General features: G+C 37.3%; 1 protein-coding gene across 3 annotated transcripts in view; it reads left to right on the forward strand.

Moving 5' to 3' along the window:
• SIN3A (SIN3 transcription regulator family member A) overlaps positions 1–12,953 on the forward strand; it is a 68,448-nt gene that overhangs the window by 46,910 nt on the left and 8,585 nt on the right. For all 3 annotated transcript variants that reach the window (XM_070497624.1, XM_044764326.2, XM_044764324.2), the window contains exon 17: positions 2,841–3,014. In XM_070497624.1, coding sequence (XP_070353725.1) covers positions 2,841–3,014 — 174 coding nt within the window. The remainder of the gene's footprint in view (positions 1–2,840; positions 3,015–12,953) is intronic.

Below are 12,953 nucleotides of genomic sequence, written 5' to 3' on the forward strand. Positions count from 1 at the left end.
GTGATTTGTTCCTGTGGCACCCTGGCAGTTTGTAAATTTGTTATTCTTTGCAACAATGATAATTTTGTAGCAAATAGCATGTTATAGATAGGTTTCTACTCATGTACCTTGAGTTCTGAACTCCTGAAGGGATCAGAGTCTGTTGGTGGTGGTGTACTACTTCCTTTAAAGTGAAAACTTGTAAAAAGAAAATTCTAATTCTGGAGTCCACAGTGCTGCTGTGGAAAGAAAAGCTTGTTGCTCAGTGCTTTCTTGGGCTAAAATATGAAATCCTCTGCAAAGTATCCACGCTTTTGCCTTGAATTTGGAAGGATGCATGGCTCTGCACCCCTCCCACAGTATCTACTAGAGTCAAGAAAAAACATTTAACCTAACTGAATCTTGGCATCTTCAGGAAAGCTGTCAGGCAGACCATTTTTTCCCTGAAAGTCAAAGAAGTTATTAGGCCTTTCCTTAAGGGATCTGTATGGTGACTGACAGAAATCATTATATGGATACAATCTGCTGTAGTCATAATTTTTGAGAGACTAACCCCTGTTAATGTTCCCTAAATTTATATAAAGTAAAGACTGGTTACCATGTGCTAATGTTTCACTTACAAGTTTGCTGCTGCTATAGCTAGATGTAAAGTCTTTCATACTGCTGGCACAACCACCTTAAAAATCCAATGAAACTAGCTTTTTGTAAGCCCAAGTTTTTGAAACAATACATATGATTAGTCCATTTACTGGAATTACCTGGTTATGACTGATTTTGAGTCAATAATATGTAATGTCCAGTCTTTTTTTATGGAAACAGATTTCATCCAGAAACCTAAATCCAGTGTTTTTAAAACATGTTCATTCTTTTCATCTTAATTTTTCAATTGGGGGCATATCTTCTCTCCTTCTCCGCATCTCGTTTGGTATTCTCCCGGAGTTCATTGCTAACTGGAAGTAGAACATATATTTCAAGGTGAAGCCATATATTTATCTTACCTTTTCCAGACTAGTTTGAGGGATTTGTCTTAAGAATACAATAGAGTGTCTCACAGACATCTAGTACAGAACTCAAAATAAGGCCAGATCATGTAAGGATTGGACTAGGAAGGTTTTTTTGGTTTCCTTCATGCCTTTCTGGACACCTGCACCATTCTCATGCTTCCCTGTGCTGATGGACATTTGGCACATACTCAGGGCTTGTCCAACCCCCTGAGGCTTTGGCTTGCCACAGCAGTGCATCTGGCCCCACGGTATTACCTGATCTTTCCATCCAGATGCTCCTCTGTAAAAAACTCTACCAAATGCTCATTGTGTCATTTCAAATTAGCAGGAGAGAGAATCTGACCAGCCTAGCTTGGAGGTGGGAGTTGCCTAGTGGTCCCTGGATTTGTGGTGCTGCCTTTTCCAGAGACTCTAGGAAGGGCCAGATATCCAAGAAGAGGGTGTGGGTGGGGGACTCAGTGACATGGTCTACTTCCATAAGAAGGTAGAGAGCAGAAGTGTCTTCCTGGTAGAGACTATGCTTTGGATATACATTTTTTAAACAGTACTTTTTTTCTCTCAAACACTGTATCTTAAGCTTTTCCCTATGTTATCAAGTTATTGTAAGCATTATTTTAATGGTGACATTAGAATCCGTTGTCTGGACTAACTGAAATTTATTTAACCATCTCCTGTTGCTGGCTTTTCTGCTGTCAAATTACTCACCCTTCTAACCTTGCACTGTGTCCATTTATCTACAAATACACATAGTTGTCATTTAAGACTTTTTAAAATGTTAAGAATAAGTAGTTGTCATAGTTACTAGCACTTCAAAAAGAATGTATCTTCCTAAAAATAGAATGACTTAGTGGTTATGAGAATTTTAAAGTAAAATAGACAAACTAATATTGCCATTAATGTTTTGCTTTTATCTTGTATCTATTTTTCACATTCTCGGGCATTTTGATGGGTAAAGTTTCATTTGAGGGAATTTTTATTTCCCAATACTAATATTGTCATGGCTTGATGAGAATGGAAACTCTGAAAGGTTCAACTTTGTAGTCATCAGATAGCTTAATAAGATAGTCGTGAAAGTTACCAATAGTCAATCTTGATTGACCTATGTTAAAAATAAGTTAATCAACATTATATACAGTTTAAGTATTATACTTCCTATTAGATGTGAAAAAATAGGTGCTGTATTAGAAGGAATATTGGTCTAGGGTGAGGAAACTTGAATATTAGTCCCAACTCTGCTCCTTCAGCTGAGTGCCCCTGGACAATTAATTCAGCCACAGTTTCTTAAATACCTAATGAGTTTCAGACTTTGTACTAGGGCTGGGAAGATAGACATGGATCTTGCTTTCATGGTTCTCCAAGGCCCCTCTCCTCGCCTTGGCACACAGTGATTTTTCTCATCTAACAGGTAAATTTTTCTCATATATAACAGGGCACCCCCTCCAGCCTGCTTCCTAGGGTAGCTGTATGGATCAAATGAGAATGTGTGAAAGCAAATTGTAAATGATGAAGCAGCACCATAAAAACAGGAAGCTGTGGAAATTTTCTTTCATGTAAAAAAATTTTTTTAAGTTCCCTAGGACTTTAAATATAAAGCAGCATATTAACCTGAGTTGCCTATGGTTTTGCTTTTAAACAGATTTGAAAATGTTACTCGTGGACTAGTGATATGGGTGAAGATTTCAGCTTGGTTTTTCTCTAAGAAAATAAAATAGTGGTTTTATGTGGTTAATTTTCTAAAATTAACAACCGAAAAAACTTTTTGAGCTGAGTGACTGGAACTACCAAAGGAGGGTTGACTGTATGACAGGGAGAAATAGTTTCTTAGTTCACTGATGACTTGCCTTTGCTTGATTCCAGCTGCAGCACATTGTGAGTGATGAGATCTGTGTACAGGTGACTGACCTTTACTTGGCAGAAAACAATAATGGGGCCACTGGAGGCCAGCTGAACACACAGACTTCAAGGAGTCTCCTGGAGTCAACATATCAGCGGAAGGCTGAGCAACTCATGTCAGATGAGAATTGCTTTAAGGTGAGAGTTACTCATTTAGTCAAGGACCATGTTGGTGACAGTGTAAGTTGTTGGGACTGTCTCTACCAGAAGTCAAAGACGTATCAAGGTACTTTGTTCGACCCAGTGATTCCATTCCTGGAACTCCTTATACTTCCTGTGAGGTCACTTAGAGGAAATACAAAAAAACATGGAAAAGTGGAAGTAAAGTCTTTCGTGGACAGTAAACTTTCTTACCTTTAAAAAAATTGTTATACATGATTTTTACAATTTTGTATTGGTTTTTTCCTCTGAACATTTTTTCATATTATAGTGCTTTGTAAATATTATTGTTCAAAAATGTTTATACATGTAATCTGTGATCGTTGTAGAAAAGGTAGGAACTTCAGAGAAAAGAAAAAATAGTCACCTATAATTCTTCCCAGAAATAATCACTGCTGACATTTCTAGATTTTTCTATGCTTTTATATATTTTGAAAAATTATACTGAGCCAAGTGTTCCATAACTTCTTTCATTCAATTAGCAATACCTCTGGGTCTTCAGCATATTCTTAAGACAATTTGATATTTCATCTTATAGAGGATTATGTGGGTCTTGTTGGACATTTAGGTTGTTTCCAGTTTTCCACCATTATAATAGCTAATTAGAAAAGCAAATAATTGGAAACAACCTAGAGGTCCAACCCATTATGGGAATGGTTAATGGCAGCCTATTGTGTGAATACTGGATGGTGTATTTTGCAGCCCTTAAAAGTTAATTATAAATTATAAAAATACTGAAGCAAAAAAAATGATAAAGATGTGAACTGATTGCAGCTCTGTAATAAATGTGTATAGTTGAACAAAACCTGTTATGTATTTATATAAGAAGGGCAGGTTCAGGTAGCCTGGAATAAGGTTTGTAGTTGGCTGAGCAGAAAGAACTAAGCTAAATAAAAGTTTGACTTCGTTGGGTATGTTCCATGTACTTTAATGATCTGACCCCAAATTGTTCACTTAGTTATGTGCTTCTTTTTTCAGCTTTTTCTCAAGTTTCTAATCCATCAGCTATACTATTTGCTTAATTTAGAATCAAAGAACTGAAAGTGAGTTTTCTAGTTCTCTCTCAGGATCTTGACGTTCTACTGCCTGAGGACTTTCTTACTACAGGAGAGATTTCCTGAGTTTTTCGGGGTTTTAAAACTATAAATGTTTAGTATGAGTTTACTGTGTGTTTAGTTTCATGGCGAACAGGATTACCATCCCCTCCACACACAATGAGTTAACAACGTATTAAATTGTGTGGTGAGGGCCTGTGAAGGAATGGGTAGACTCACCCCATAGATAAGAAGAGTTATCAGAGTGACAGAGGGAATAGCAGGAAGAAAGGCTTAATAACCAGGATATTGTGTCACCACAGGGATCCTTTTCTTTAAAATATTTACATATAGAATAAATTCAATCGTGCTAGTATTAAGCTAAACTTAAGCAGCCCTTCAAATCCCCTACCCACCCCCGCCTCTAGCCTCCTCTCCCTGTGTTTTTTCTATGCAAATTCTGCACTGCTTTTTAAAAATCAAGCATGTTTAGCTCTCTGTATACCCTTTAAGACCCTTTTCTGTGCATTTACGTACATATATATTTAGAAATAAATGATATTAGACTGTGTGTATTCTACATCTTGCCTTTTTCACTGAATACATCTTAAGAATTTGCTCTATTTTGGTTTATATAGATCCAGCTCATTTTTTCAACTGCTGTGTCATACTTAATAGTATGAACGTGCTGTGGTTTTTAAAAAAAGTCATTCCCTTGTAGGTGAACATTGAAACAACTACCATTTTTTACCTTCTCAAATAGTGCTGCGTTGAATAGCGTTTTGTTGTACTTGTATCCTTGTGTGCATGTGTTAGTAGCTGTCCAGGGTGGAGAGAAAGAAGTGAAATTCCTGGGTCAAAGGATATGCATATTTTTAAAATTTAAATTTTAATGGATATTGCCATTTCAGTCTTTGAAGTGACAGGCTGTACCACTGTATGCTTTCAGAAGAGCATTTTTTTGCCATCCTTAGTCAACACTTGGTATTATCAAACTTCTTTATTTTTGCCAATTAGATGCTTAGAAAATTACATTAATTCACATTTCCCTGTTTCCTACTGTTGCCCATTGCTTTTTCCTCTTCTTTGTATTTCTTATTCATGTCCTTCACCCTCTTTTGGTGAGGAGGGTGTAGTTCTTTTTATGTACTTTTTTTTATGCTAACCTCTGTGCCAATCTTCCTCCTTTTTTTCTCCCCTACTAAAGCCCCAGTAGATAGTTGTGTATAGTTGTAAGTTCTTCTAGTTCTTCTGTGTGAGCCACCACCACAGCATGGCTGCTGACAGGTGAGCGGTGTGATTCCATGCCCAGAAACTGAACCCAGGCCCCTGAAGCAGAGAGTGCCAAACTTTAACCACTAGGCCATCAGGGCTGGCTCTTATGTACTTTTTAAATACGGTTTTCTCTGCCGTAATTTCTCTGAAATTGATTGGTCTTCTCCTATGTCCTTCAGTGCCCAGCTGCATGTCACTTTAGTGAGGTGAAATCTTTCTCAGCTCACTGGGGAGGGATTTTTTATTCCCACAGCATATTAACCATGTCTCTAGAATAGTACATTTGTGATTACTTAGTTGTAATGTAAATAGAGCTGTTTGCGTTCCTGTTTCCTTTACTAAATTGAGCTCTTTCAAGGAAGAAATCATCTTCTCTTGTGAGTGTGCCCCTGCCTGATAAATAGGAGACATTCAGTGACTGTGTGTTGAGTGAATGAAATATAGGATATTGGCAAAGGAGATGTGTAGAAAGGGGATCCAAATGGTAGAGGATCTTCATAGCCGTATAAGAGAAAGGTTTGAATTTTCTTGTGGTTGGTGAGCAGTGAAGCATTTTTAAGGACTAAATATCCCACTGGATTTCAGCTTTCAGGAAGATCAGTTTGGTAGCACTGAATAAGGAGGAGTAGAGGAACCAGAAGCCTGTTTACAACTGGAGGCAGTTACCAAATGTGGGTGATAGATGTAGGCTGTCTTATAATGAAGCTAGTCAAGACTTGGAGAGTGTTTGTAGAAGAGAGAGCTGGGGTGAACACGTGCTAAAGGGCCTCACAAGACAGGTGACAGGTGGAGGAGCCTGTTGGGATGAAATTGAGTTCAGTTTTAAGCATGTAGAGAGGAGACTGTCTCCTCAATATTGCTTTGAAGGGAGATTTCCTTACAGCAAGAGGACAAATCTTGATACTCTAGGTTGTCCTAGATCCAAGGGACTTTAGCAGACTCCTAGGGGCAGTTTTTTTCAAATCTGTTTTGGAAGTAACTATGTTTGTATTTGTGTGTGTGTATTAACTTTTTGTCATGTTTTACATTTTACTAGCAGATAGGAATTTTTTAAAGTTTCCCCACAAGATACTGGGAACCGAATGGGCTTCTGGTGCTGTTTGCTTACTGACTAGCTATGTGGTCTTGAGAAACCAGAACTCTGAATTTTAGGTTTTTCTCTGTGAAAAATGAAGAAGGTTGAAATAAATGATTCTCAAGCTTCCTTCTAAGCTCTGATCTTCTCCCCATGATTTGGATAGTGGTCTTTTCTGCAGCAAGCCCTTAGTTAGGATCAGGGCATTGAAAATATCTGGGTTCTTAAAGGGGAGTTCCATGTGCCATCACCATTTGATGTTGTGCAACATCACACATTTGTTTTGTGCAAAATATGACTTGATTTTGCCTCTATCAGCGTATTGCTTTTAAATATGAATTTTTAAAAAATGGCACAAATAAGCAGAACTCACAATTTCACGAGCTTCAAATATGATTGATACCGTTGCAACACATCACTTCTAAGTATGTTGCTGTTGTGTGTTTCTTACCCCACGGCGTGTGTGGTATCTTGGGTGGTCTTTATTGGGGTGGAAATGCGATTGCTACTCTCTGTTGTGTTTGATGTTTTCCTCTTCACTTTTGATAGGAGAAATTTCCCTTTTTTTTCTTTAAAGCTGTAGACTTAGTTTACATCTTTGTATATTAAGTCCCGGAAATGGTATTGTCAAGTGGGAAATGACATTGACATTTTATGGTTCTGGCTTTATGCCATATTTCTTTCTAATGAACAAAATACTTCTAAAGCACTCTTACTAACATTGATTATAGTTTTAGCTAATTCAAGATATATGAAACATGAGATGGTGCTTTTTTGCTGTAACATTTCATTTTGCTGGTAGCAAGATTGGACTTTTGCTTTTTTTTATTGAGTTCATAATAGGTTACAACATTGTGAAATGTCAGTTGTACATTCTTTCTTGTCAGTCACCATATAAATGCTGCCCTTCACCCTTTGTGCCCAACCCCTCATCCCCCTTCCCCTGGTAACCACTGAACTGTTCTCTTTGTCCGTGTGTGTGTTTATCTTCCACATATGAGTGAAATCATACGGTGTTTGTCCTTCTCTGTCTTGCTTATTTCGCTTAACATAATATCCTCCAGGTCCATCCATGTTGTTGTGAATGGGACAATTCTGTCCTTTTTTCTGGCTGAGTAGTATTCCATTGTATATATATACCATATCTTCTTTATCCATTCATCAGTCACTGGGCACTTGCATTGCTTCCATGTCTTAGCTATTGTGAATAATAATGCAGTGAACATAGGGGTGCATAAGTCTCTTTGAATGGTTGGTTTCAAGTTCTTTGGATAATTACCCAGTAGTGGGATAGCTGGGTCATATGGTATTTCTATGTTTAGTTTTTTGAGAAAGCTCCATACTGCTTTCCTTAGTGGCTGCACCAATTTGCATTCCCAGCAGCAGTGTATCAGGGTTCCCTTTTCTCTACAGCCTCTCCAACATTTGTTATTTTTTGTCTTAGTGATTATAGCCATTTTAACAGGTGTAAGGTGCTATCTTAGTGTAGTTTTGATTTGCATTTCCCTGATGATTAGTGATGTTGAACATCTTCTCGTGTGCCTATCGGCCATCTGTATATCTTCTTTGGAAAAATGTCTGTTCATATCCCCTGCCCATTTTTTGATTGGGTTGTTTGTTTTTTTGTTGTTGAGTTATGAGTTCTGCATATATTATGGAGATTAACCCATTGTCGGATGTATGATTTGAAAATATTTTCTCCCAATTGGTGGGTTGTCTTTTTGTTTTGATCCTCGTTTCCTTTGCCTTGTAGAAGCTCTTTAGTGTGATGAAGTCCCACTTGTTTATTTTTTCTTTTGTTCCTCTTGTCTGAGAAGACATGGTATTTGAAAATATCCTTTAAGATCAATGTCAAAGAGTGTACAATCCATATTTTCTTCCAGAAGTTTTATGGTTTCAGGTCTTACCTTCAAGTCGTTGATTGATTTTGAGTTTATTTTTGTGTATGGCATAAGATAATGGTCTACTTTCGTTCTTTTGCATATGTCTGTCCAGTTTTCCCAATGCTATTTATTGAAGAGACTATCTTTTCTCCATTGTATGTTCTTAGCACCTTTGTCAAAGATTAACTGTCTGTGAATGTGTGGTTTTATTTCTGGGCTTTCAGTTCTGTTCCATTGATCTGTGTGCCTGTTTTTGTACCAGTACCATGCTGTTTTGATTACTATGATTACTAGTACCTTTTGAAGTCAGGGATTGTGATGCCCCCAGCTTTGTTTTTTTTTCTCAGGACTGCTTTAGCTATTTTGGGGTCGTTTGTAGCCCCATACGAATTTTAGGACTCTGTTCCATTTCTGTGAAGAATGTCATTGGGATCCTGATTGGGATTGCATTGAATCTGTAGATTGCTTCATGTAGTATGGACATTTCAGCTATGTTTATTCTTCCAATCCATGTGCATGGAATATCTTTCCATTTCTTTATGTCATCATTATTTCTTTCAATAATGTCTTACAGTTTTCAGTGTATATAGGTCTTTCACCTCCTTGGTTAAATTTATTCCTAGATATTTTCTTTTTTTTATTGTGATTGTAAATGGGATTGTGTTCTTGAATTCTCTTTCTGTTAGCTTATTGTTAGAGTATAGAAATACAACTGATTTTTGTAAGTTGATTTTGTAGCAGCAACTTTGCTGTAGTTGTTGATTATTTCTAATAGTTTTCCAGTGGATTCTTGAGAATTTTCTGTATATAAAATCATGTCATCTGCAAACAGTGAGAGTTTCACTTCTTCATTTCCTGTTTGGATTCCATTTATTTCTTTTTCTTGCCTAATTGTTCTGGCTGAAACCTCTGGTATGATGTTGAATAAGAGTGCTGAGAGTGGGCACCCTTGTCTTGTTTCTGTTCTCAGAGGGATGGCTTTCAGTTTTTCCTCATTGAGTATGATGTTGGCTGTGGGTTTGTCATATATGGCCTTTATTATGTTGAGGTAGTTTCCTTCTGTTCCCATTTTCTTAAGGGTTTTTATCATAAATGGCTGTTGAATCTTGTCAGATGCTTTCTCTGTGTCTCTTGAGATGATCATTGTGGTTTTAATGTGTTGTATCACATTAATTGATTTGTGGCTGTTGAACCATCCCTGTGTCCCTGGTATGAATCCCACTTGATGATGGTTGTATGATTCTTTTGATGTATTGCTGTTTTCGGGTTGCCAATATTTTGCATCTATGTTCATCAGTGATATTGGCCTATAGTTTTCCTTTTTTGTGTTGTCCTTGTCAGGTTTTAGTATCAGGGTGATATTGGCTTCATAGAATGTGTTAGGAAGTATTCAGTCTTCCCTAATTTTTTGGAATAGTTTAAGAAGGATAGGTATTAAATCCTCTTTGAACGTTTGGTAGAATTTACCAGGGAAGCCGTCTGGTTCTGGACTTTTATTTTGGGGGATCCTTTTGATTACTGTTTCCATCTCTTTACTTGTGATTTGTCTAGTCAGATTATCTGTTTCTTATTGATTCAGCTTTGGGAGGTTGTAAGCATCTAAGAATTTCTCCATTTCTTCTAGATTGTCCAATTTGTTGGCATAAAGCTTTTCATAGTATTCTCTTATAATCATTTGTATTCCTGTGGTATCTCTTGTAATTTCTCCTCTTTCATTTCTAATTTTATTTATCTGAGCTTTTTCTCTTTTTTCTTTGTAAGTCTGGCTCTAGGGGTTTGTCAGTGTTGTTTATCTTCTCAAAGAACCAGCTCTTTGTTTCATTGATCCTTTCTTCTGTCTTTTTTGTTTTAATTCATTTATTTCTGCTCTGATTTTTATTATTTCCCTCCTGCTAACTTTGGGCTTTGTTTGTTCTTCTTTTTCTAATTCAGTTAGGTGTAGTTTGAGATTGCTTATTTGGGATTTTTCTTGTTTGTTAAGGTGTGCCTGTATTGTGATGAATTTCCATCTTAATACCGCTTTTGTTGTATCCCATATGAGTTGGTATGGTATGTTTTCATTTTCACTTGTCTCCAGATATTTTTTTACTTCTCCTTTAATTCCTTCAATGATCCATTGGTTGTTCAGAAGTGTGTTGTTTAGTTTCCACATGTTTGTCCCTTTCTCAGCTTTTTTCTTATAGTTAATTTCTAGTTTCATAACATTATGGTCAGAAAAGATACTTGTTGTTATTTAATCTTCTTAAATTTATTGAGGCTTGCCTTGTTTCCCAACATACGGTCTATCCTTGAGAATGTTCCATGTGCACCTGAGAAGAATGTATATTCTGCTGTTTTTGTATGGAGTGTTCTATATATATATCTATTAAGTCCATCTGGTCTAGTTTCTCATTTAATTCCACTGTTTCCTTGTTGACTTTGTGTCTGGGTGATGTGTCCATTGATACGAGTGGAGTGTTGAGGTCCCCTACTATTGTGTTGTTATTAATGTCTCTTTTAGGTCTGTTAATAGTTGCTTTACGTACTTTGGTGCTCCTGTGTTGGGTGCATAGATATTGATAAGTGTTATGTCTTCTTGGTGAAGTGTCCCTTTGATCATTATATACTGCCCCTCTTTGTCTCTCTTTGCCTGTCTTATCTTGCAGTCTGCTTTGTCTGATATAAGTATTGCAACATCTGCTTTCTTTTGTTTGCCACATTAGATTGGAGTATCGGCTTCCATCCCTTCACTCTGAGCCTGTGTTTGTTGTTGGAGCTGAGATGTGTTTTCTAGAGGCAGCATATTGTTGGGTCTTGTTTTTTTAATCCATCCTGCCACTCTCTGTCTGTTGATTGGAGAATTCAATCCATTTACATTTAGAGTGATTATTGATATATTGGGGCTTAATGCTGCCATCTTACTGCTTGTTTTCCAGTTCTTCTGCATTTCATTTTTTTTTCGTCCTGTGTACTTCAGACTACCAATTTGACTAGGTAGTTTTTTATGCTGGATTTCTTAGTTTTCTACTTATTTATTATTTCTGTCTCTATTCTACTTTTTTGTTTAGTGGTTACCATGAGGTTTCTATGCAAAATCTCATAGATGAGATAGTCCATTTTCTGATGACCTCTTATTTCCTTAGACTAAGCTTTGTGAATCCCTTTCCTCTCCCTCTCCTGTGTTGTTTTTCTCACATCTTATTCCATCTTATGAATTTGTGGTTAAAATGACAAGATTATCTTTGTTTTTGGTGTTTTCTTTCCCTTTATCATTAGTGTTTTGCTTGAGCCTTTGCTAGCCTGTTCTGATGAATAGGTATAATTTTCTGATTTTGTCTACCTATTTATCTCCTTACTCATGGCTTTGTAACCCCTTTCTTCCTTTTTTTCCAGGTATTAGGGCCTTCTTGAAGATTTCTTGTAGGGGGAGTCTTGTCGCAATGAACTCCCTTAGCTTTTTTTTTTTTCTTTTTTTAAAGATTTTGTTTTTCCTTTTTCTCCCCAAAGCCTCCACCGGTACATAGTTGTATATTTTTACTTGTGGGTCCTTCTAGTTGTGGCATGTGGGATGCCGCCTCAGCATGGCTTTGATGAGCGGTGCCATGTCCGCGCCCAGGATCCGAACTGGCAAAACCCTGGGCAGCCGAAGCAGAGCACCTGAACTTAACCACCCAGCCACGGGGCCGGGCCCTCCCTTAGCTTTTATTTATCTGGGAAAGTTTTTATTTCTCCATGATACTGAAGGATATTTTCACTGGATAGAGTATTCTTGGCTGAAAGTTTTTGTCTTTCAAAGATTTGAATATTTCATTCCACTCTCTGCTAGCCTGTAAGGTTTCTGCTGAGAAATCTGCTGAAAGCCTGATAGGGTTTCCTTTGTAGGTTATTTTCTTCTGCCTTGCTGCCCTTAGTGTTTTTTCCTTGTCGTTGACTTTTGCCAGCTTCACAACTATATGCCTTGCAGTAGGTGTTTTTACATTGACATAGTTAGGAGATCTGGTGGCTTCTTTCACCTGGATTTCCATCTCCTTCCCCAGGTTTGGGAAATTCTCTGCTATTATTTCTTTGAACAAGCTTTCTGCTCCATTCTCTGTCTCTCCTCTGTCCTGAATACCTATAATCCTTATGTTGTGTTTCCTATTTGAGTCGGATATTTCTCAGAGTTTCTTCATTTCTTTTTAGTCTTAGTTCTCTCTCCTCCATCTGAAGCATTTCTATATTTCTGTCTTCAGTGTTGCTGATTCATTCCTCCATGATATCAGCTCTACCATTCAGGAATCCATGTTCTGCTTTGGTCCTATCCATTGTGTTTTTAAACTCCAATATTTCTGATTTGTTTTTCTTTGTAGTTTAATCTCTTTTGTGAAGTAGCTCCTGAACTTGTTGAATTGTCTATCTGCATTCTCTTTTAACTCTTTGAGTTTTTTAATGATAGCTATTATGAATTCTCTGTCATTTAGGTTATAGATTTCTGTGTCTTCAGGATTGATTTCTGCATACTTGTCATTTTCCTTCTGGTCTGAGATTGAAGATATGTTTTCATACTGCTAGACAGCATAGATTTATGCTTCTGCATTGTGGTAGTGTTTGATTGCCACTTCCACTTGTTGCCACTGGGTGGGGGTCAAGAGCTGTGTATTCTGAGCCCCCCTCAATCCAAGGGACAGCTCCC

Source organism: Equus asinus, chromosome 2, assembly GCF_041296235.1.
Source record: "Equus asinus isolate D_3611 breed Donkey chromosome 2, EquAss-T2T_v2, whole genome shotgun sequence".
Classification (NCBI taxonomy): domain Eukaryota; kingdom Metazoa; phylum Chordata; class Mammalia; order Perissodactyla; family Equidae; genus Equus; species Equus asinus.